This window comes from Hylaeus anthracinus, unplaced genomic scaffold, assembly GCF_026225885.1.
Source record: "Hylaeus anthracinus isolate JK02 unplaced genomic scaffold, UHH_iyHylAnth1.0_haploid 0, whole genome shotgun sequence".
Classification (NCBI taxonomy): Eukaryota; Metazoa; Arthropoda; class Insecta; order Hymenoptera; family Colletidae; genus Hylaeus; species Hylaeus anthracinus.
In genome coordinates this window covers 18,098,642-18,122,786 of record NW_026533254.1, presented here as the reverse complement: position 1 = coordinate 18,122,786, position 24,145 = coordinate 18,098,642, and the positions used below count along the sequence as shown (strand labels likewise).

Below are 24,145 nucleotides of genomic sequence, written 5' to 3'. Positions count from 1 at the left end.
TTACGCGACAATGTCTGTCGAAAAATGACGAACGACATACGCGTACGCGTTGATCGTATTTTTGTGGGCATTTTCGCGGGTCGCCGAAACTTTACGAGTAAATGGCTGGGAAGCTGCCGTAACCAAACTAACGAGCGAATAGACAAAGAAAACTTGATTCGAGTGTGGTGGGGAAGGAGTTTGCTGCCTCTCGCACCGATTCGACCACGGTCGAGTACAGTATACAGCACGCAATGGACGCGTCAGCATCTACCGAGGGAACTACGATGGAGCTGCTAAAACGACTGCTCGACATTCTCCAGGAAGAGCGAGCGTTCGATCGTTCGGGCAACGAACCCGTCGTGCGATTCCTTCAACCGGAGGAGCTGCAGGTAAATCTAACGATAAGCAGAATTTATATTTGCCGTCCGTGAAAGCGTTTTGCTCCCAAGAACGAAAGACTCTTACACGAGAAAGCGATGGAACTCTGCTTCTTTCGCAGAAACGAATGGCGATCGACTTGACCGAGGAACCAGCCACCGCGAAGGAGATCGAGACAGCCATTCGCCAGACAATTCAATACTCGGTAAAAACGTTCAGCCCGCATTTCCACAATCAGCTCTACGCTGGCATCGACGAATACGGATTGGCTGGCTCCTGGTTGACGGACGTCTTGAACACTAGCCAGTAGGTCTTGCTACGCGTGTCGCGATTTCAATGGCTCGGTTTTGATAGCGAGACGAGCAATCTCACGATAGAGATATGCAAAAACTTACGAGTAATCTTGGATTTGTTAGATACACGTACGAGGTAGGCCCGGTGTTCTCGTTGATGGAACGGCAAGTGATAGAGAAGTCGCTGGAACTGGTGGGGTATCCTCGGATGCCGGAAGGCGATGGTATTCTAAGTCCTGGAGGAAGTATCTCCAATATGTACGGTATGGTGTTAGCCAGGTATAAGAAGATACCGGACATCAAGACGAAGGGACTCGTAGGTCAGCCGAGGTTGATTTCTTTTACCAGCGAGGGTGGCCATTATTCGATCACGAAGGGAGCGCATTGGCTAGGTTTGGGAACCGATAGCATTTACAAGGTATTCTCTATGGCTGATTTTGTCAAAGTTTCAATCTAAACCTAAATGCAGAGTTCGTCCGTGTTTGCGACAGGTTAAATGCGACGAGTTGGGCCGCATGCGACCGGATATGCTAAAGGCCGCCGTTGCAGAGGTCAGAAGCCGAGGTCACTTACCGTTCTTTGTCAACGCCACGTGTGGAACCACGGTGCTAGGTGCTTTTGATCCCCTCCTAGAAATCGCAGCGATCTGCCGAGAAGAGGATCTATGGTTACACGTTGACGTTCGTACGAGCATGAAGGCTATCGAGGAGCTGGAAAGCGCGATACATGTAATTCGAATGGTTCCCTGTTGCAGGCTTGCCTGGGCGGTACCCTGTTGCTTTCGGAAAAGTATAGAACGCGATTACGAGGAATCGAGCTGTACGTAACCTTGTTAATTTTCTCTTTCTTTGCTTTCTCCTTCTGTTAATCTCGACGAACGACGCGGATGATCTTTGCTCCTTTTGTTCGAGCACTATCGATTCGATGATATGTTGACACGGATGCAGCTCGAACTCCGTGGCCTGGAATCCGCACAAGATGCTCGGCGCACCGTTCCAGTGTTCGTTGTTCTTGATCAAGGGAAAGAACATTCTACACGAGGCGAATTGCGCGGGCGCGAGATACCTTTTCCAGCAGGACAAACACTACGACGTATCGTGGGACACGGGCGACAAGAGCGTGCAGTGTGGGAGAAAGGTGCGAATAACAAAGTTTTCTTAATTCGTTTTGCTCGATATCTAATATTCGTGGCCTGCAGGTCGACGGTGCCAAGCTATGGCTGATGTGGAAAGCGCGAGGAACTCGAGGATTCCGCGAATCTGTAGATGTTGCGATGGCTGCGGCCGAGTACTTCTTCCAACGAATCAAAGACCGAGATGGTTTTCGACTGGTCCTTCCCGAATACGAAAGCTGCAACATTTGCTTCTGGTAAGCGGTTCAGTCGCGCGGTAATCCATCGACGCGCTTTCGACGTAAAACGCTCCTGTGTTTGCTACGTTCCAGGTATATACCGCCCAGCATGCGTGATCAAGAGGAAACCCAAGATTGGTGGGACAAATTGTACAAAGTCACCTCGAAAATCAAGGAACGTATGATGGTCGATGGATCGCTGATGGTTGGTTATACACCTCTCTCGTACAAGAATATCGGCAATTTCTTCCGTATGGTCGTTACGTGTCAACCACCTCCTACGGAAGCTTCGATGAATTTCGCTATTGAGAAAATCGAAGAATTAGCCTCCGATTTGTGAGCGGTCTATCGCGTCTAAAGATAATGTATCGCTTCGACGCGATATACTTAATGGCCGTCATTATATTTTTTATCACGCTTGATATGCCGAGACTTCCACGACGGCATTAACTTTAAAAAAAAAAAAGAGAGAAAAGATCAGTCCGATCTTGAAACGTGCTCGGTTAATTTGTCGACTACACTTGAATCGAATCGGAGTCGGATATATCGGATCGTCTTTTTATTCCCGGCTATTCTTCGTACATGTAACTTGACACGATTCCGCGACTCAATGTGAGCCAATAAACAAATGCGATTCACGCGTATGTGCCTTGAACACGCAATGCAAACACATACATACACACACACACACACATGCACGTGTTACACTCATTCCTAGGTACAAATCGATTCGCACACGCATTCGACGTAGTTTTTAAATTCATGTCATGGCACTAAATCGTTCGATATGAAACTCGAAGTCATCTTTCCTTAAAATAAAAAGAGTATACTGTTCTCCTTTGCGTATATTCGTTATATGCGCGCGTAGGTACGTATGTCCAAATATATGTACATCCTCTCCTCTTGCGTATTCGCCAATTCGCCAATTCGTCACGGCACGTTTCACGCGAATGATCCTTCTTTAAATTATATTGCATCTTTCTCGAGGAGCCGGTGCGAGACGTTGCTTGCTTCTCGAATTTCGCTACTGGCTCGATCGCCTTCATAGCGTCGATTGTCGTCGATACAGCGACGTTCGATCGCGGTCTCGCGGGAAAGTAAAACATTGCTTGTCTTTATTATCCCGTGCATCATCGATCGATACGTTCAATAGTATTTCTCTTGATCCAAGTCGACTCGTATGTGCTGTTGACCGTGGCTGTTCCGCTTCAGCGTCGCGGACTCGTAATCGAGACTTTTAGGATACAATTTCGGACTACCGAGACCGTTCACGTTGGGATTGTTCTTTCCGCGAAGAGTCCCATTGCCGTTCGTACTACCGGAGAAGCTAGGCTGTCGCTTGGCGTTGGCGTTGGCCTGCAAAAAAGAACGAAATCGTTTATTAACACACCCCCCCAGCGGCTGATGTAATTTTAGGATATTTTTAAATCCGTGGCTGCTCGTCGCTGACGTATTTTCGCGTAATTTTAAAGCTATAGAAAGACTGATGACATTATGATCCCGCGTTTACGATTACGACAATTATCTGGTAATAAATTTACTTCAAGTTATCGAAACGAGCGTTTCAACGGAGATGAAATAATTTAGCTCAATTGATTATGCACATTTGTTTACGTGTTTTTTGGTTTAAAATACAGAGTAGTCTGTTTCAATTTCTTCGAGAGACTGGCGCTCACCTCCTTTAACGGAACCGTGACGTAAGGGTTTTGCTTGCTGACGTAGTGAGGGCTGCCAGGTGCGCGTTGCTGTCGTCGCTTCAAATAGTAGAAACTCAAGACCGCCGTGAGTGCCAGGCCAACCAGGAATCCAACAACGCAGCTGCCTACTACCGCGCCGATCGTAACCCCTGAACGATCTATGCTCGATCGTAGAGCATTCACGTCTGAAAGATCCAACAAAAGATCGTTAAAGCTCTGAAGTTTTGGCGCACGGTGCATCGTGTAAAAGTGCTCGACTCACCGTTGTCCGTGCAATCGGGCAAGCAGTCACGAGTTTCTCGGTTCGATCCTTGACACATTCCGTTGCCGTGTCTAAGGCACTGCCGTTTTCGATGTTGTTGATGATCGTCGTCGCAGGGCGTCCATCGCGACCAAGAGTCCCAGCCGAGGAGCGACTCGCAGCTAGGCATTTCGCACGTCTCTCTCACGAGTCGCGGACCCTCGCAGCTTTCAGGACCCAAACATTCTCTCGTTCTGGTGCGGACGCCGACGCCACAGGACACGGAGCATTCGGACCAATCGGTCCAACAAGACCATTGACTTTCAGCACTCGCGCCAGTAGCAGTTGGAGCGGTGCTCGATCTGCACGGATGCGTGTTGCAGACTTTGGTTTGAAGCGTGACGCCGCCATCGCAAGGCGGTGATTCGCATTGCCTGACCTGTCGAACAAATGTAACGCATTTAATACACGTACGATAACGCATTTCTTCAAAGAAAAACCAAGTTTTGCACGCTTACTCTATGTTGCGAGCCTCCCCCGCATGGACGATCGCACGCTCGCCAGGGTGACCACTCGCTCCAGCCGGTTTCAACAGCCAGATCCCCGTATCCATTTTGATTTCCGCTTCCTTTCATACAGGACCCGTCGTTTCTGCAGTAACGTTCTTCCTCTTTGGCCAGTTGCACCCTCACGCTCGACGGATCGTCCGTTTGGGCTCGACAACTAAATCGAAAACGTTTCTCGACGTATCCGACGTAACCGACGTTTCCACTTTGCAAAGTAGTGGCATTCGCCGCCAACCACGGCGTCCATCCCGAGTATCTTTTCGTCTCAACACACTGATGGGTATTGCACTCTTCGACCTGGAAATCGCATCCGATGCATTCGACGGTACCGGATTTACGCTGAGATTGGCTTTCGCACGTTCGCTTTCGTATTCGCATACCTGCGAAAAAATACATCCGTTATTGTCGTCGCTCGTTGAACGAAATAAATTTAATTTCGATGGTAAAGATGTTTTACCGCCGTTGCAGGGTCGATTACAAGAGTTCCAGTTACTCCACGAGGACCACTGGCCGGTCTGCGGGGGTGGCGCGACTTTGGTAGGTGTAGGACACGGCGGTAGATCTATGCAAACGATGTCGTCGTGATCGTGACCGACGCAGACCCGACCTCCAAAAGCGGGCGCAGGATTCGTGCAGGACCGTCGACGGGCTTTCATGGCGAAACCACAAGTCTGCGAGCAGGCAGACCAAGCCGACCAGGCCGTCCATCCACCGTGCACCGTGCAGTTCGTCACCCTCACTTTGGCTCCCGAGCAATTTTCTCCGCCGTGCTGCGGTGGTGGATTGTTGCACTCTCGAGTTTGGCATTGGCAATTGTCCGTTGCCGTCTACGACAAAAGAATCGACGATCGGTATTTCCAGCACAAATACTGCGCACCATGGGTCGTAAAATTGTTGTTTTTCGATTAACCAACCTCCGCGTGCTCCGAATGCGAGTGAACGTGCGCGTGGGAGTGGGAATGGGAGTGAACGTGTTCAGCTGTTCCGTGCTGACAGGCCGACCAAGCACTCCATGCGCTCCATCCACCGTCGACGGGATCCGTGAGCACTGGACACTTGGTGACCTCTTGATGCCAATGATTCGCCAAGTGGTTTTGCTTCGGAGCCGGGGCGCACTTCATCAGATGCTCGTCCCAGCCACAGTATGGCTCTTGAGCGTTCAAACAGGCCTGACGGTTTCGATGACGATGACATTGTGCTGCGGGTAATCTGAAGACGTGAAACGTACAGTTACATCGAGCCGACGAGCAGTAACGTATTCTAGTTGTTTTAGCGATTTCGTACCTCAACAATCCAATCTCCGTGCCAACGTACAGACTCTGCGTGTCCTTCAAGAACTGCAAAGTGAGAGGCGGCGAAGGCATGGGACCCCAGACCTCGACGATGCACGTTTCCTGAGTTCTAGGCAACACGGAGATCTTTTTCACGAGTCCAACGTCGGTGGCAACGTACAGCACAGTGACGCCGCGATGCAACTTGGTCGGAGTGACGTCGAGCGCGATCAGCGTGAATCTCTCGAGAATCGCGGTGTGAAGCGGTTCGAGGTTCGTGCTTTGAACAGCGTCGTCCATCAATTGATACCTTTGGTTATCTATGATCTGATAGGGGGCGATATTCGACGAGGACCCGCACCGTTGTCTGTCCTGATGAGGAACGGACCTTCGTTCCCAGGCGGAGCCCGAGTTCTCCTGATGCTTGAACGGTCCGTTGAAGCTGGCTGTGATCGCTGACATGTTGAATGCGCAAATCGCCGAGCCGGCAATCCCGTTGCTAAAAATACAGCGTCGGGTTCAGAGTATCGTCGGGGCTCGCAGCTACGGAGCGACGTAATTCACGTCTCCTCTAGGCCTTTAGTCACGCGACAAAATTCCGTAAATTGCGCGAATTCGTTACCTACCGTTCTCGTCCTTCCATCTAATCGATCATCGAAAGCACAGACATAAAAGATCGTGAAAATTTCGAACGCTTGTCGATCAGATAAGATATTTACCATCTCTGATGTTGATCACGCTTTTCGTAATTTCTGTCTCGATACTTACACGGGCGTGGTGAACGTCGCGTAAACAATGCCCTCCTCCGGATGATAAACCGCGCCTTGAATTTCGTCGTAGTAAAAGGGAAATTCACCGGGCAGGGAGCAATTTAAACGAGCTTTACTGAAAGTCGTCCAAACTTCCTTCATCATGATCTGTCCGCCGCGATCGTTCTTGCATACCCTCGCTATTCTCGAGTAAATTTTCTGAAATCACCAGAGACTCGGTTTCCGATGGAACGAAACGAAGAATCGATCGCCGACGCTTCATAGGTGCGAACATCGTCTTTCTTACCTTGCCGCAATTGATGTACTCGACGGCAGATTCGCGAAACAAGAAGTAGACGTGATCCTCGGTCTCGAAGCTGCCGACGAACTGTGGGTCGTTTAACCATCTGAAGATGCGCGGAAATTTCAAGTGGCGTTGCAATTACGATACTATATCAAATCAAGTTTATACGTCCGTGTCGCGTGTTGTTCGTTACCTGGAATCGTATTGGTGCGTGCGAAGATTCGGCGTGGCGAGTGTCCTACAGATCGCGGAATCAGCCCCGGAAAAGTCGGTCGGTGTTCCGGTGAAGAGTCCTCCGGACGGTCCTCTGGCCAACAGCGCGGTAACGTTCGCGTGCGGCGAGTAAGGACACATCGCGATGCCAGACATTTCGGTGGTAACGCTGCTGATGTTCTCGATCTACGCAACACGGAAATCGTCGGTCACCTGGTGTTTCGATTCGCCGACTCGCCGAAACCTACCTCTCTCCACGTGCACCAGGGGCTGAAGGCGTAGGTGCCGCAGGTGAACAGGCTCTTTCCATTGCTTAGGAGCACCTTAACGTAGTTGTGACAGTCCTCGACGCTCTGTCCCTTGTTTTGACACGTGTTGGTCTTGTCCTCTGGCGCGGACCAGCTGGCATGCTCGAGAGCTGTTAGCGACGTCAGAGTCAGCCGGTACAGGTTATCCCTGAAATAAAAATCGACGAAATCGTTTAGACGTATCGCGAGCGATGATAGCTTTTTCTAACGGATGATAGCCGCGGAGGTAACGAGACGAGAAAGAAGAATCTGGACGGAGAGTAAATAGTGGTGAACGAACAGTGGGTAAACCGAGCGTAGTCGCGATTCTTTCGTAAGAGTATCCCGTCGTCTCCGTTCGAATCGAAAGTTTCTGCGCTCCGCGAGCCGGAGCGATCTAGTCGAGCGTCTTTGAATTCGAAACAAGCCTAGGTCTCTCGTATCAATTGCGGACCGGTTGACGAGGCGCGTGGGACGCTCGCGGTGCCTATGGGATACGCGTAGAAAAGTCCTCTCGAGCGCAGACCGGTGCAAGAGCGGGCGGAACGAGATGGTAGAGAACGATCGCCGTCGCCGTCGCCGTCGCCGTTCCCGTCGCGAGATCTAGCCCCAGGAAACTCGCAGCGAAGCATAAACGGCGCCTACGTGGGCGCCCGCCGCGACTGCGCGCGATACTTTGACCGAGTAATTATTATTATTTAACCGAGGTGGAAGCATTGGTACGCTGCCGCGCCGAACGATACAGAGCCCTGGAACACCTGGACCAAACGATGAGGTTTCGCGCTTTACTCTCGTTCCAGCCGTCCCTTCTCTCTCGTATTCTCGGGGATCTTCTCCGCAGAAGCTCCCGTAAACCTTCGAGAGGATGTAACCGACTCGTAGATTCGAGTAGGTACACAAGTACTTGCGAACGGCCGAGTCGTTCGAGCAATCCCATTGAAACAGATTGTTTCCTGTTCGCTAAACGAACGACTGGCTCCCTCGCGCGACGACCTCTTTGTTCGACAATTTACGACCATCTTTTCGCTCGAACAACGACCATCGCGTCCTGCCGTTCCTTCTAGAATTCTCTGCTCCCCTCGTGGCTAGAAAAACGAAAGAAGGAACGATCGCGGACCGAAGACGCTTTCTCTTCGCTGTAAAGTTTAATTTGAAGTATAGCAGAAATAATAGTTTCCTGCATTCTTTAAGTCGTCGAAGGAGAATGATCGCAACTGTGAAAATCGGGCGGAGCAAGATAGAGGAAACGAATCGATCGTAAAAAAAACAGAGTCAACCGATGTCGCGCGCGAAAGATACGAGGCGAGATAGGGTCCGTCGTCGAGCAGAAATATCGCGCAGAAGGCGAGGCGTGTTCGCGCGATAAATGTAATTATTTACGGCGGTGCAGAGGTTCGTTTCAGCGGGTTAAACACACGATCCTGGAAAGGAACGAAGAGGCGGGCGAGGCTAGGCTCTCCCCCTCTTCCTTCCTTTCCCGATTTATACACACAGGATATCTTAGTATGTGGGACCTACTGCAGCAGTTGACGAATAGGGTCGCAAAAAGAATTTGAAAAAAATTAGGTAAACTTGTACCTCGGTTTACAGCGTTACGAGCCGATGCAGAGAATTCCATTAAATTGTTTGTATACGATGATCGATAACTCCTCGATCTCTTTCATGGAAGATTAACGAGTCAACCTTGCGTCTGTTTCTCGAGCAATCGATTGCATAAGTTATCGGAATCAGTTTCGATAGATGGAACGCCGTCATTTCAGCTGTCGCATAGTCCTCGATCGACCGATTTCGTAACAGACGAATAAAATCTAGGGCGGATATGTTTAAAGATATCGAATTATCGTCGCACTAATGTCTTTTCACGTTTCTGCTAGAATAAATTAATTTATTTCGAGCGACTAGTGTATCAGGTCTGTGGTAATGCCGTCGCTATTGTAATTTATATCGATATTTTTACGCCCTCGAGGGGTATGTACGACTATCGCATGCCAATAAATCTGTCTATCTACCTGTCGCGGTACGCTTTCGATAATCTCCGACTCGGTGACGTCACGATTGCCGCGCATGGGAATTAAAGTAGGAATGCAAATCGTGGCGCCGTGTCGCGTGCACGCGCCCAGATCGCCGCCGCGCTTTCCCTCTTGCATCTCGTTCAGCTTCCACGCTCGCGCTTTTGCTGCTCGCCCGCGAGCGAAACAAATGTTCGCGATGCAGATTTCCCAACTCAACGAGGCGACTGGCGTCTTGGTCTTCGTTTCATCGAGGGTGGTTGTCGACAAACGTCGTTGGATTCGCGTCACGCGCGCCTACTCGGATCGCGCCAACAATTCGTTGACGATTTAGTAGATAGGATCACGAGTACGATCGTGTGAGCTACGAAGATATAAACAAAAATTACGTGGAAAGGTTTTGATTCTTAAATTAATTTTGTCGATATCGAGTTGCTTTTTCCGATAAAAAAGAAATCGATCGAGTCTCGAGCGGTTATCCGAGAACAAGAACGATTGCGTACGCGTGCGGGACACTTTGGCGCCGTCCCCGACATTCGCCTGTCTCTCCTTTCGCTATTTTTCGAGCGCCCCTGTTCGGACGAAAGAGATTGGAAGCAATCGACCCAATCCGTGCAAATTTCATGTCCAAATCGAGCAGAGATCACCGGCACCAGCTGTTTCCACAGCGAAGGCCGGCCAGCGACGCCGATTTTTTGGATTTTTATCACGACCGAGATAAAAGGCCATACGAGCGCGTTCCTTCGTACGAGGCGCGAGCTCGTACGTAGGTCGCGACTAATAACTACCTTCTATTAATAGAAAGAGCACGGGGGCGTATTACTCTCCTTTCCACGGTCCGTTCGATCTTGGATCGTTTGGAACCAGAGATGGGCAGAGTTTTATTCGAATAACAGACGACGAAAGATACACTCTGCAAGGTAAACGTTCTGAACGGACGATCTTCCTTTTCCAAGCGGATTTCTGATGTTTGCGCGGACTAGACTGCGACCTTGGTAAACGTGCCAAAGGGTATCTACTCATTTTCGTTGAAACAGAGTGGTGAAATATCAGAGAAATTATCCGGCTGCTCGAAGCTCGCGTTCGCGCCACGAGACGAATCAAAGTCACGACCAATTTGGCAACCATCCAAAAAGAACGTTGCTCCTTCTAGTTCGTCTGGCGCGTATGTGCTCGCGATCCTAGGAAAAGCTTTCCGACGCGTCTTGTTCGCCGAGAAAAAATTGGCCCGACGACGCGACGGCGGCCACCCTGGCAATATGCCAAGTCGCTTTCCAACGTTAGGACAGTTCGCGATTCGCGGTACCTCGGTCGTCCTCTCGGCGCGTTTCCGCGTTCGATAGGGGTCGTTCCTCGCATAGTAGTACAAAGGTTAAGCAGTGAAAATCGTTCAATTTACGCGACAAGAATGCGGTCTGGTCGTCGACGCGATTATCGTACGTACCGTGCTCCGACGACGACCTGTTGTCTGGCGACGTCGAACAGCAATTGGGAGTACGTCGTCACACCCTCTTGTTGGAACAGTTTGGTGTCCGCCAAATCTGAAACACGTTTACGTTGTATTCAGTTTTCGATCCACGATCAAACTATCGACTTTCCCTTGTAAGAGAGTTCGATCAAGGGTTAGGTCTGGGTCACTCTTCTAAACAAACGAACACATAGACCTAATATAAGAAATCAACTATATCGAGTTGAAACTCTGGACATTTAAAACACCTTAATTCGAGTAATAATTTTAGACATAGACGGAATAAAACTCCGGTTGACATTTTTCTGCTTCTTGTCTCCCGTGTTCTGCGCGCGGTCGCATCCAGGTTCTGCGAACCAGCGGACTTACGCTGAATCTTTCTTCTCTTCCGGACAAACTAGTTTGGCGACGTTAAAGGAGGGACACGCGCGATTCATGCCTCGCCATTCCACGCACGAAGTACGATACTTCTCGAATCTAAGGGTTTTCCAGTTTTTTGTTGCGGCGTTCCATCGACAGGCCTCGAGGACGAGCAGAAGAACAACATTGGCAATGAGAGATTCGCGGAAGACTCGATTCGAACCATGTCCCTTCTTTTCTTCGACCACGGCGGATGCAAGTCCCCGACTAACCGAGGAAAATCGGAATTTTTCGACTCGATTGGTACAAGTTCGTCGCACATTTTTTCCACAAATCGACTTGCGGTTTCGTATCACGACCGCTCGACAGCTTAACCTCGAATTCGAGAAAAGAAAGTTTCTAAATGTTATCGAATTTAAAGAGAGGAATAGCTAGGATGAACAACCGCGCTTTCTCTCGATACCTTAAAATTCAGCCGATAAGAGGTTTACGGGTGAAGGGTCTCGCAAGATCGTTTTGTCGAGCAAACTTGGTTCCATCGTTCGCGATAGCGCGAGCTAGCTTCTTCAGCTTTTTCCTCGCTGGTTGCTCCGTCTCCTCTTTCAGTCGTCTTGGTCTTGTTGTTTTCAGCCGGTTTGCCGACGCGGAGAAACGATTCCGCAAAGGTAGCTACGCGGTTCGTCGTACCTCTCGCGTTTCCACGTATTCAGGTATGAGTTTACCTGTGTTGGAAGCTCGAGCGCGCGCCTCGAGCGGACACAGTCGAGCTGCGAGCGTCCATGCAGCCACGTACGTGTGCTTATAAGTAGATACGTGTGGGACGAACGGGCCCCAGTTAGCATAACCTGATCTCGAAGGCCTCTCGGGTATCCTCCCTTCACTCTCCACCTTTTCATTTTCTCCCCGATCTCCTACCAGCACCTCCCCCTCGCGACGTACGCACACATTCTCGATCTCTCCGACAAACCCTTTTCTTCTCTACCCTTAGTTGTTGCAACTTCTTCGTTCGCCCTTTTATCTTTCATTCGTTTGTCCGTCTATCGACCAGTCCATTTAACGATCGATGTCCGTGTTTCGCGGAAACCTAACGAGCACGGACCGCGGTCTAACAATTTCAAATAACAAATAAAAGATAAGCTACCCGTGATGACGGAAAAACGCCAACTGCGAGCTAGCGAGAAATCGAATAAAACGCGCGGAGACTCGATTCTCAATTCGATCGGAGGCTGCTTCTCGATCGATCGAGCCATCGACGTTGTCGATTCGCGATAAACGTGATCCCGATACACGATTCTCGATGAAAACACAGTCTGGTTTCTGGGACCGCGACAGCTCGGTCGCGCCATCACGAAGAAGAAGAAGAAGAACGCAGCCAGTCGAGGAACGCGGCGCGACGCTTTCAGCAAAAAAAAAAAGCGGTACATCGATCGGAAGCAACGCCACGACCACAACGACGGCGACGTCTTCCCGAGTAGTTTTTCTCTGGACGTCGATTGGGTTTTCTTTCGAAGACTGTCTTTGCAGAATTAAAGAAAAAGCGCTGACTCGAAGACAACGCGGAAGTGACGGCGATTCTAGTCGAGTGATCGGACCAGGAACGTCGCGTTCCTGCGCGCGTGCTCGACGCGCTTTTATACCACGAATCCAAACATACTTGGAATGCTCTAACACTCGTCGGTGGATCCTTTTTTCAAATGCTGTTCGTTAGTTTCTCTCCTTATTTTAACGACGATAGGCAGCTTTAACAGAAATGGTTAATTGTGGCGTCGATATAGACTCGCTCGAAAGCTTCGAGACGCGTTACAGTGTCACGGATGATGACGCAACACGATCAAAGCGCGAATCAAAAGTTTCCATCTAATCGTAGGATGACGTTCGAGGCCGATGAATTACGCGCGTTTGTAGTCTCGCGTGAGAAAGGAAATAAATTTGGTTCCCTATCGCATCCTATTTGCTCGTCCTGACAAGCGAGTAGAATGGTTATTATTAACAAAACCAAATTTGCTTAGATTTCAAGAAGTAATCGGAGAAGTTGCATACCGTGTAGATATACGTCTTCCGTGTACGCGGTATTTGCCCGATGCCTGTGTTACACGGTTTGTCGCGTGTGTTATCAGATACCATATGCTGCACAGCGTTAAACCATAAATTATGACACCATACGCCAGATTCCACGTAGCACATATCATAAATACTATAAACACATCAACGGGCATACGCGACGAACGCGCACCTACAATTTGCTCACTCGATATTCAAAAACTTCCTAAACATTGTTCTTGTTTCTCGTCCTCTGCAACTTGCCCGCTTTGTCCAACTATTTTTAACGAATATTTTCCATTCGCAAACCCGTTTGCAGAGTTGCAGAGCTTTTTTCTACGTCTGTTCCATCGTGGGACGAAGAGAAATCGACGCGAGTGTCGCGAGCGCGAGTTGCGAGGATCGCGCGCGTGCCGACGCGTGCCACGTTCGACGCCTACGCGTCTTCAAGCCGATCGAAACCATTCCCGTGCACCAAATGGAACCGAGGAAAGTGCCCCTTCGGTCTCGAGAATCCATTCTTGCACGATTCGGCAATGTTTAGGTACTTGGAGAACCGACAATCGGCGAACACGCGATCGCAGCCATCGAGTCGATCGAACCGCGTAATAGGCACGCGTCCGACGCGCCTCGTCTCGCCTCGCCTCGCCTCGCCTCGCCTCGCCTTGCCACCTACGCTCCAAACGACGGCAACTTCTTTGCTCGAAAAGGATGAGCACGCGCGATCGTAGAATCCAATAGCGATTGTCGACGTGGGCGAATAGAAGCCCGCATCGAGAAGACGGGTTCTTCTTCCATTTCCTAGACGTACACCCGGGAATCGTTCGTCTCGAAAGCTGAGAAGATACAAAGCTATTCCCACAGTGAAATCAAACACGTACAAAATTTTATTCGAACGAAAGACGAAGGAAAACTTGCAATCGTTTCGCGAACAATGCCCATCGACGCTACTCGATAAGATAAAATGTATTATTCGCTCGATCGCAGGCTAAAAGAAATCTCAATAGGAAAAGCTTGTCGCGGTTGACTAGCGGTCGATACTCGCGTGTCGAACTCTTCGGATCTCGAGGCTGCTTACCTTCGTAGGATATTCGTCGAAAGTCGTCGGCGGCGCGCAGGCCTGTGACCAGCATCCCCAGTATCGCTAGACGTACAGGCCATTGGTCCATCTCGATTGAGCCCGTCGACTGTTTTCCTGGAAAAGTAATATGTCATTATTATTAATAGAAATATTTAAGTCTACAGCGCAGTGCCTAATAATAAATTAGATCAGAATTTTGACCATTTCTTCTGAGACTCTTCTTTTGACTCCTCGGCAACTGTGGTTGCGAACCATTGTTCGCGAACACCTCGCGCCGCGATTAATTGGACGATCGCACGGCGTTCTCCAACGTCCAGGCTGTTAATTAACGTTTACCGATACCGTCGCGGCTGGCGTTTCGACGCTCGTCGCCAAACCAGAGCGAAACGAGATCGGCGCCGCTGTCGATCCTTCGGTTCGAGGAAAAAAGACGTCGTTGAAACGCGAAACGAGAAGTCGCACTCGTTCGGCGGAACGGTGTAATCGCTGGGCCGATGGCTGGACCGCGTCGCGTACGAGAATCGACCGCCGGAAGGATAGCCAAGAACGCGCGAGGTCGACGACCTCAGCTACGTCTCCGTTTCCGTCTCGACCGCATCTTTACGTCATACTTGAAAGACTTTGCTTGTTTATCGCAACTACGGTGGACGTCCTTTTAAAAAGAACTTGAAAAAGATCTGCAACGAATATAATCGATACGCGCCTTATCTGGATTAATCGAGAAAGCAACGATGACAATCGATACCGGTATTTGTTTCTTCTGTTTATCGATCGCAAGCACATTGCCAAGAATTTGCAGGTAAATAATTGCTCGGGCATCCTTGAAGATTCTACGATGTGCAACAACAGCGACGATTCAACGCGACGCTCCAAACGTTTCTCTTTTTGCCCGCTTTGTCTTCGAACGTCCGTCACCGTGACAGCTTGCTTTCTCGTCTATGAATAGACGATAGTGGGATAAAGGAGGACACGGGACGCCGAGAAACGCCAGCGGACCCACGTGGTTGCGCTACGTACGCGTATTTCTGCCTCGTTCGGAGCACCATGGAGGGACAAAGCCCTGTGCGAAAAAGAAATTAAACGAACGATCGTTTCTCCTCTATCATCATTTTTTTAAATAAAAAAACTTCGATTCGCGGTATCGACGACGTAATTAAAAATTTTTTAATTATTTTATATTTTCCAATTTGTAGAGATGTTATATTTGGTTAAAGTTTAACGTTTTCATGAGGATTAATGACTACGCGACACGACTAGTTCGCTAGGGCGTCGTCTATCGAACGAAATTCCGCGGCTTTCGTTCGCGTTCCTTCATCCCACGTAAAATATTCCGGTCCGCGTTGCGGTGGTCTCGGTAGGGTAAACTTTTTAAAAGCCCCTCGGCCGCACGATAATACACGAACGCCACGGTGGTCCCGAAACTCTTTAAAAGGACGCAAGGCATTCTTCGAATATAAATATCGCGGCAGTCGGGGCTTTTGTTTGCCGCTTCGTTGCAATTGTGCCATCTTGGGAACGAAATAGTCGCGATCCACGTTTTGATCGCGGTCCGATCATCTTGGTGTTGTTTGCATTAACGTTGATGTACGAGTTGCATCGTTTTCAAGTTCAGTCAGCCGAGGTTTGTATTCGCAGCTGTCGATGCGCTCGAGCCGAAGAAACAATCGATAGTGGGAACGTTTCTTTCGTATGTATAGATGCGGCGGGGTGGAAGCTTGTCGCGTAGTCGGACACTCATTTACCGCGTTCTACATTGGATTCTACGTTCGATGCGACGACTGTCGATGGTTGCAATATTAATACAAAATATACGGTACTGCCACACCAGTAAGACAAATAAGGCCAACGAGAAGACAGTTTACCGTATTCGTCCACGAAGACGCGTACGCGTACGCGGACATCGAATAGCCGATAGTCGATTCTCCGTTAGGAGAGAAACAACCGTTCGCTTCGCCGTGCGCGATAAATCGGCAACGTTCCCCGACGATACCGTTCGTTCTCGGCCTCTACACTTTTCTGTTTGTCCAGTAAGCGACAGATAACAGCTCTGGATAAATAAACGAGCGCTCGCGTTAATCATCTGGTCGCGCAAAGAAGATAGCCTGGAATCATCGATCTACCGCGAACCGAGGCGTAGGTGTCTCCTATCTCTCTCCGATCGGATAGAAACTAATGTGGTTTGTCGCGACTTGGGAGAAAGGCTTTCACGCCTTGGAAATCCTACGTAGAGTCGCAGGAAATCGATCGTAACTCGAAATTGATTGTCTAGTAGGAAAGGTTTCGAAAGTACCTCAGAGTCATTTCACGCAAAATCGATCGAAACTAAAGTATAATGTAGCGTGTGCGAAATTTAGGGGGAAGTAAGTCATCGTTTTACCAGTATCGAAACTATCAACCGTATCGATTCGCTGTTTTTACGGTTCCGAAGTCCATACACGGTGAAACTATCGCGGACGTGCCGTTAGAGACGGGATCGACAAACAATGAACGGGAGCTGATCGATACGTTACGTCCATCAACCGGAAGCTCGAACAGTGGTCTGTCGAGGCACGTCTATTAGCGGTACTCTAAAAAACAGGGCTGTGGTAGCCGGTTGTCATCGGTGGTCCAAACTATCACGGATACCTATCGGCGGTTGCCGACGCAGAGATTTACCGATAGCTGTTAAGCAAACTTCGATATACTAGACCCACCAGGGGCGGTCTACCAGTTTTTGACGCACATTTTGGAAAGAGAATCACGAGGAATTAAGGGGTGTAATAAATATCGGCACCATACTCGGAGGCTTACATTTATTTCCAAGACAAGAGGCGGTACCTGCTGCATCGTATGAAATTAAAAATCAAATGAAATTTTTTTTCGTTTATTCCTATCGACACCTGACGAATGAGTGGCGAGGTGCGCGTATCGCGACCCGATACGAGTACCTTCCTATCGGTCGTGATATGTTTGGTTCCGATTATAAACGATAAGGGACAAACAAGTCGAACGATAAATACGTTTAAGGTACGTACTCCAAGATCAGACGGTTTTCTTCTTTCCTCTTGGCAACCCTTCGTATAAAGAGAACAGCCCTGACATCGTACGAAAGCCCAGAGCAAAAGAATGCGCGAAACCAGCAACCTGGGAGCGCAACTCTCGCCTCTTTCCGTTCCTCGGCATCTCGGCAACATCTTAATACTCTCCCGATTTTCCAGCGACTCTCTTCGCAGGGTGTGGCTCTCGCGCTCTCTCTTTCTCTCCTCCTGACCGTCTCGTTTCCTAGTTCCACGGATAGAAGCGTCGTAGCTCGTGCACTCGAGAGTCGAGCGAGCGCGTACGCGGTTCATTTACGTTAACTTCGACGGGATTTATCTTGGGACGGTAGGCGAGTAGGTTGCAAGTACGTCGAATAAAGTGTAGTTGCGTACATTCGTCGACTGCGAGCGCGAGCGCAAGCGGCTTGCGAGAAATTTTATGGGAGCGGGTCGCCAAACATGGTAACGCGACTGCGTTCGCGACTTACTTCGACCACGAGTGCTTCTCTTCGACGATATGATCGAAGAAGATGCATGTTTTTCTCTGTCGTCAATGCTTTGGAAAATCGACGAGGTATCGATCTGCGGAACAGCCGCTATCGATCGACGGAGCTTCTCTCCCCTAGACAAAATTAACAGTTCCATTGTTTCAGTTGTTTCATTCTGAACTTGTAATCTTATTCGCAAAAGAAATTGCATCTCACTGTCACGGCGACAAAATACCTAGACGTGGCTGCGTTAGAGATCAAAACGAAACAGGTGGTTCGTCGATCGCTCGTTCGCTGTGCTTGTCACCGATAACGGGGGCATCTCGCTACTCGACCTCTGTCCGGAGCTTTAACCCTAGAACAGCGATTCTTACCATTGTGTCGCGTCACACGTGAAGCCAGTTACATTGTACCGCGCGATTGTTTGACAACGGAATTGATCGATTTTTTCGGTGTAGCTTTCGAAACGGTTAGAGGAACGACTAAAATTTTTAAAAAAGCAACTATCCGAACTTGATATTCAACCTCTCTACATTCGTGTTCAAGTGTTCAAATATCATGGTCGTTCGAGTTGCGCAAGAAAATCATTCAAGACAGAAGAGATTAAAGAGCTTGGATCGCGTTTCCCTGAAGTAAACACGCAACACGTCCAAAACACGCCCATTTTGCACAGAAAGCGCGTGCATTTCCCGTTTTTTCTTTCACGCTAACGTCGGCGATGACTTGCTCCGAAGCGTGGCGGCCAGTTGGTCGATTAATCGCGTCCAATAAATCATAGTCTTTGGACGCGCGGCGCGAATCTCGGGCAAACGGTCGAGAGTGTCCGTGCTGAGCGATAAAGTCGCGCGTTCAGAACCGACTACGACGGCGAAAGCGAAACGGAGATTCACGATTTCACGCGAGAAGATTGGTGGAAGGAGTTCCAAAGATCCTTGACGTCGATAAGAGAAACGGCGTCACCCTGTCTCCTCGATCGGTAGGAAGACATTCCCGAGATTACGCGTACCTACAACACCCGGATAGAAATTCTCGGTACCCGGAGAAAAAATTGATTCTCTATCGAAAAGATTAGATTCGATCCCTGTAACATCGACGCGACAGCCGAGGGAACGCCCCTGAATAGAACGTAGTATTAGTCGCGACCATATCTAATTGTAAGAATGATTACTCGACTATCGTTCAAAATTCGGTCGTGTACGTAGTAGCACGGCTTGGAGTTAGGGTCTGGAGAAGCAAGCAAACACGCGAGTCGTTATCGCAGTGAGAAGACCTGTTATCTACGCGTCAGTCAATGCGCGCAGAGGAGCATCCGTGTGCAAGATGACCGTGTTGCTGAAACGGACAGTTGGAAGCGTGTATGTCCGTTCTCTAGGCCGATTCTCGTGTCTCGCGCATTGGACTATCGCCTCGGAGACGCAGCTCGGCAAGGTAACGTCGAGGCTGCCTTGCCGCGGGCGAGAAAGTACGGCTTTTACGCGACGCGTGTATGCACCGCGTTGGTTGTGCCTGTACTCGACGCGAATTCCGTTGGTACCGCGACACATGTCGTCGGAAGCGTAACGTAGAAACGGAGACGATCCGGATCGTCGATTCGCCAGGACGGGATCTTTTCTCCGAAATCGATTCTAAGCAGACGGACGCAGAGTCGCCCTTGCAAGAATCTACGCGCTAAACTGCGTTAACGAGAAATACCGTCAGCTTCGCGCGACGACTAATTCGGCTCAACTTTCCAATACGCAAACCTATATTAGACTTGACGCGATAACGAATAGTTTCGTTTCTTGTTTCTCCGATGACGCGACGCATTGTCAAATGACGCGGACCGCTTGATGGTTAAATAATTGAGATAAGTAGGTCCCTACCCGAAACATCGCAACGGCACAGTGCCATCGGGCATCCGCAAAGTGCCTAGCGGTTCGCGACTCGGAGACTGGACAAGAGCAGGCAAGAGCGAGTGGCAGCAGCAGGCCAGCTCCTTATACGGATCGTTCGTTCGCGCGCGGCACGTGAAGAGGTTGCTCGGATCGTTTGACGGTCCAAAAGGAAAGACGAGATGACCGCCGTCACGAATCCATGGACTCGAGAGTTCCATGCTTCGCTCTACGTTCCCGAGAACGCGATGGAGGCCGTGGACGCAACGACTTACCGCTCGAAAATGACAATTTATGCCACCTAATCGCTATCTTACGGTATGTTATTTTTCCTATAGCATTCTGACATTTCTTATAAAATTAACGCGATACAATTTCCAAAGGTAAGGAATTTTGGAGTTATCACGGTTGCAGCAAACGAGTTTATCGAACGAGTCGTTACGACGGGTTGCAAGGATGGACGCGCCGCCGACTCGTCGCACGACCTTTTTCCCACGAACGCGAAGACCTGTTGTTCGACACACCTTATCGAAAAGTAGTACGCTTCGCTGTAATGGGGGCGACGGATGCAACAATTTTTCGTAACAATTTGCATACTTATGGTTGTCGCAACTGTTTGAAAAATAATTCCGATTGAGACCAGGGTGTAAAACTGCTTGTACGCTTGTTTCTCTTACTTCCTAGTAACGAAATAACGTTCGAATAACGATCGAATAGCGAGGCGTTCGCAGTGTATTATAGTCGCCAGGTAATAAAGTTCGATAAGTAGTCCCAACCCTAGTTCCAACCTGTCGTTCGTCAAACCTGTACTACATAGTACGGATTGTATGGCAGGTACCGCCACCCAACTCGACCGCGCAGTACGACAGGTTGTCCAGCAACCCCGTTTTACAGTCGTTCAAAAATTGTATAACTTATCGCGCTATAAGTCGATACTTTTATGGACCTTGCAAACGTCGATTTTCCTTATCTCTTGCGGTTAGATCATGTGTAATCTCGGCAACAGTTCCCGGTTCGATATTTCCGCGTGAAAATTGAACGCCCAATGCCAGCGAAAAGCGTTCTTTCACGAACTGAAACGAGCTCGAATTACCGACAACGAGTCCTTGTTACCGGAGCCAGGTCAAAACATCGTTCGATGCGAGAACGCGACACGTACGTGACTGGAAGAAACGATTTACGGGCGTTTCAGAGGGAACGCGTGACGAAACAACGACCAAATCGGCTCGTAAAATGGCTGCAGAGACGTTTCGACAAAAATTCGTTTCATTTCTTTTATTCGACCCTGTAGCCCGCGTGAGACGGAATACTTGACGGCGACAAACTTCGATTCAAACGTACGTATTTCTTTAAGTTTATTCTTCGAATTTTGTCCCTTTCCTTCGTTTTTCCCTCGTTATTGTATCTTGAATTAGTTCCCCGTTGAGAATGATACGAGAAGAAGTCTCGAGAAGCGCCGACGAAGGGACTAGATGCTCGTCGAAGGTACGATTCCCGGGTTTCGCTTCGGTCGGGCAGAATTACGGTAATCCATCCGCTCGTAGGACCACGGCTGCTCGCCCATCTATTTTCGCTCCGGGATTCCCCTTAAGTCTGCTTCCGATGGAAGTTTTACGACTTCTCTCGAGACTGGTAGGTGCGAAAAAACAGGCCGATAGGAAATACCCTCTTGACGGGTTAAAAGCCGAAAAACGCAATCGTGCTAGTTTAATTTTACGTTCGTGCGCCGAACACGTGGTTCTTTGCGTTTATTATCTCTTCCTCATCTGTTATTCGAATAAAATTTCAGCCACCCCCGGTCGAAAACTAGTATCGAGATCGGGTGTGCCAGCACACCCTTGCGTATCGTCGAAAACGAATCTGCAGCCTCGTATCGTACAGGCAACACACGCGTGGCTCGTTCGTCCTCTTCCAGCGGGACGATGGTACAACGTTCGATAAATAATTCATGCCTTCGATGGGACACGCTGCGCCAGGGCCAGAATCCAACACTCGGACGAATCTTTTTCGAAGGGGGCCCGAACGTTTCGACTAGACTATCTTTCGTTTACGCTGGATCGCTACGTAACGCGTAGCGAGGTACGTATCTTACACTCAGACTAAATAGTTACGGTTATCCCGTTGGAGATAACGAACGCCAATCTTTTACGCGCGCCAAGATACCCGAGAGTACTCGAGACGAGGACGTGCTTGCAAGGCTCCGTTTCGATCGAACAGAGTCTTCTGTGTATCGATAGGGTGTAAATTTTAATTTAATTGTAATATCTGCGAGCTTTCCGATAAATCTAATAAACAGTGCTTCCTTTGAAACTACTGATCATTCCACGAATTAACGATCGAATGTCGAGAGCGTCGAGTAAAATTGGAGCAGGGATGGATAAAATTAAATCGAATAATAGGCGACGAATAGAACGGTGATATTTATTTAATCAGACGATTATCGAGTCGATAATTCTACTCAGAAGCCGCTTATCGTTCAAACGTTACTCGAGATTTGTGTTTCGGTAAGACCTTTGCCGGAGAACGAGTCGAGTAAAGGCTTAACCGAAACGATTAGCTGAGGTCTTGTGTACATGCACGAGTCGTTTGTAAAGTGGTCGTTAAAACGCCGAGGGAAGCGGTAGGTACTCACGTATTCCGAGAGAAGCGAAGCGATCACATATTCTCCGGCTCCGCAAAGCTTTTCTTTTCCTCCTTTCCGTTCATGGTGTCCGGTCCAGACTTGGACGAGTTCCAGACCACTCCAAGAGAACCCGTAGTTTCACAGATAACGTCCAGCTCCCATTTAACAGGACCAAGAAACGCTCCGAGAGAAAGTATCTTCTCGATGCGCCGATCGTTACGAACGTGTTGTCGAGACTGTCGTATACGCGGTCGGCAAAAGGACGCGATAGATTCTCGAAATGAAAACAGTAATCCTGTGTCGAAGGGGCTAGGCTCGGTCAATCCACACGAAACAAACAGCCAAACCCCGAAGAGATCGACTACCGCGGGACCACTGAACCACCGATTTGTTGTACCGCCCCACTCTTGCGTTCCCCTTCCCTAGAAGCCAGAGCGCACGTACGCGACGCGACGCGCTGAGAACACCGTTTAGCTTTCGTCGATCCTCGCTAGATGGCGGACTCGGCGCCCGTCGATCCGCGACGCGACTAACGCGGTTTTTTCAAATTCCTTCTCGACGCGCAGCACGTTACCTTAGCCATTTAACGTTACCAATCTACCGACATCATTGTCTTCGGCAAAATAAATCCTCCCCAAGTATCTGATATCGTGTACAATCGAAAGGTTCGCACCTAAAATGAACCTACGTAAATTGAATTATTTAACACGTTTACAGTCCCTGACCCGTATACGTGCCATAGATCTCTGTTATCAGATACGGCGAAAGAAGGCCAAATAGAGAACGCGTGAACTATGGTTAAGTACTTCGATCTGATAAAGACGGGCTGAAAAGACGTTTTCGATTCAGATAACCACGTATTCGTACCGTATGCAATAAATAATGACACGTTTCACCACGAATAAGTACGCAGTCTAGCGTACGAGTAAATAAATCGTCGGTACCGGCCACCTCGTCGAGATCCCCGTCCTTGACGAAGGACGCAAAACCCTTATGCGAGGGTCGACACCGTCCAAGGTCGATCACCCTATCAAAAACTGAGCTCGATCGAGTTTTTTCTTCGTCCTTCTCGCGCCCTTTCGTTTCGTGTAGGACAAAGGAGAGGATAGAGATCGTGGAGGAGGAGCGAAACGATTACGCTTTTACGAGCCGGGTCCCTTGCTACCTGCTTCGCAGAGTCGGAGGTGAAAATATATGGGTAGAGGATCGAGAAGCGTTCGGGTATCGCTCGTGAATATACCGTGATGGCCCGAACGGTGGAGGAGAACCGAAGAAAATTAAGCGCAGAGCCGGACGTCGCTCGGAGGGAGAAGCAAAGGGAAGAGGAACAAGAGGGTTCAAGGACGAGAAGATGGAAGATGGAAGAAGCGTGTTTACCGTAGGACCGGTCGCGTGGGGGGTCGATACGTAGCTCGAAGCTGTTGTACGCGCATAGGACGCGAGTACAATTTCGGCCGCATAATCCGAATCCGAAACCAGTTTTTGCTCCGTAGGTCAACGAGACCGTCCTCCCTCAAATGCGGTCACCCACCACTCCATCCGACGCTCGTCCTAGTCCTTCCCTTTTTATCCGAATACCCCGGTGACCCGAGTCGCCCGATGCGATGCTCTACACGGCCGTTAGGCGCGCTTTAAAGGGTTACTATTATTACTAGTCATTTCCAAGTTACATGGAAACGCCTACGTATGTCTCGATTACCTGTCTCGCAAACGATTTCGTGAGGAATCGATCGAGGGAGTCGAGGACGAATATAGATGCAAAGCCATCCGAGATAAAAATGTTTTGCTCGCAAAATTTGATGACCACGATCGAATTAACCGATTCCGTCGTCGTGCCCTTTCCAACGAGCATTACAC

At 49.3% G+C, this 24,145-nt stretch overlaps 2 protein-coding genes across 3 annotated transcripts; one reads left to right on the top strand and one right to left on the bottom strand.

Annotated features, from left to right (window-relative positions):
• Positions 1-209: 209 nt before the first annotated feature.
• LOC128886408 (glutamate decarboxylase 2) lies at positions 210-2,837 on the top strand. Its single transcript, XM_054141334.1, has 8 exons — positions 210-371; positions 482-666; positions 777-1,071; positions 1,145-1,333; positions 1,408-1,472; positions 1,601-1,790; positions 1,852-2,021; positions 2,097-2,837. Exons 1-8 carry the CDS (start codon positions 234-236, stop codon positions 2,341-2,343), a joined length of 1,479 nt encoding a protein of 492 aa, XP_053997309.1. The 5' UTR covers positions 210-233; the 3' UTR covers positions 2,344-2,837.
• Positions 2,543-23,250, bottom strand: LOC128896997 (semaphorin-5A). Of its 2 annotated transcripts, none has more exons than XM_054160738.1 (14): positions 22,295-23,250; positions 14,287-14,400; positions 10,785-10,881; positions 7,293-7,500; positions 7,025-7,230; positions 6,835-6,934; positions 6,547-6,746; positions 5,792-6,277; positions 5,422-5,716; positions 4,965-5,334; positions 4,460-4,887; positions 3,963-4,380; positions 3,680-3,885; positions 2,543-3,359 (listed from the first exon to the last, which is right to left on the bottom strand). In XM_054160738.1, the coding sequence occupies exons 2-14, from the start codon at positions 14,375-14,377 to the stop codon at positions 3,150-3,152; spliced, it is 3,315 nt and encodes a 1,104-aa protein (XP_054016713.1). In that variant the 5' UTR covers positions 14,378-14,400; positions 22,295-23,250; the 3' UTR covers positions 2,543-3,149. The 2 variants fall into 2 exon arrangements, with proteins under 2 accessions (XP_054016713.1, XP_054016629.1); XM_054160654.1 differs by having other exon boundaries at positions 14,287-14,403; positions 22,298-23,250.
• Positions 23,251-24,145: the final 895 nt, after the last annotated feature.

Coding starts and splice junctions, on each gene's coding strand:
- LOC128896997 (XM_054160738.1), bottom strand. CDS start 14,377: ATGGACCAATGGCCTGTACGTCTAGCGATACTGGGGATGCTGGTCACA. Junction 6,935..7,024: donor ACGCACCAATACGATTCCAG/GTAACGAACAAC, acceptor GCGCATCTTCAG/ATGGTTAAACGACCCACAGT. Junction 3,360..3,679: donor TCACGGTTCCGTTAAAGGAG/GTGAGCGCCAGT, acceptor TCTTTTTTGCAG/GCCAACGCCAACGCCAAGCG.
- LOC128886408 (XM_054141334.1), top strand. CDS start 234: ATGGACGCGTCAGCATCTACCGAGGGAACTACGATGGAGCTGCTAAAA. Junction 1,072..1,144: donor GAACCGATAGCATTTACAAG/GTATTCTCTATG, acceptor TGTTTGCGACAG/GTTAAATGCGACGAGTTGGG. Junction 1,791..1,851: donor GCGTGCAGTGTGGGAGAAAG/GTGCGAATAACA, acceptor CGTGGCCTGCAG/GTCGACGGTGCCAAGCTATG.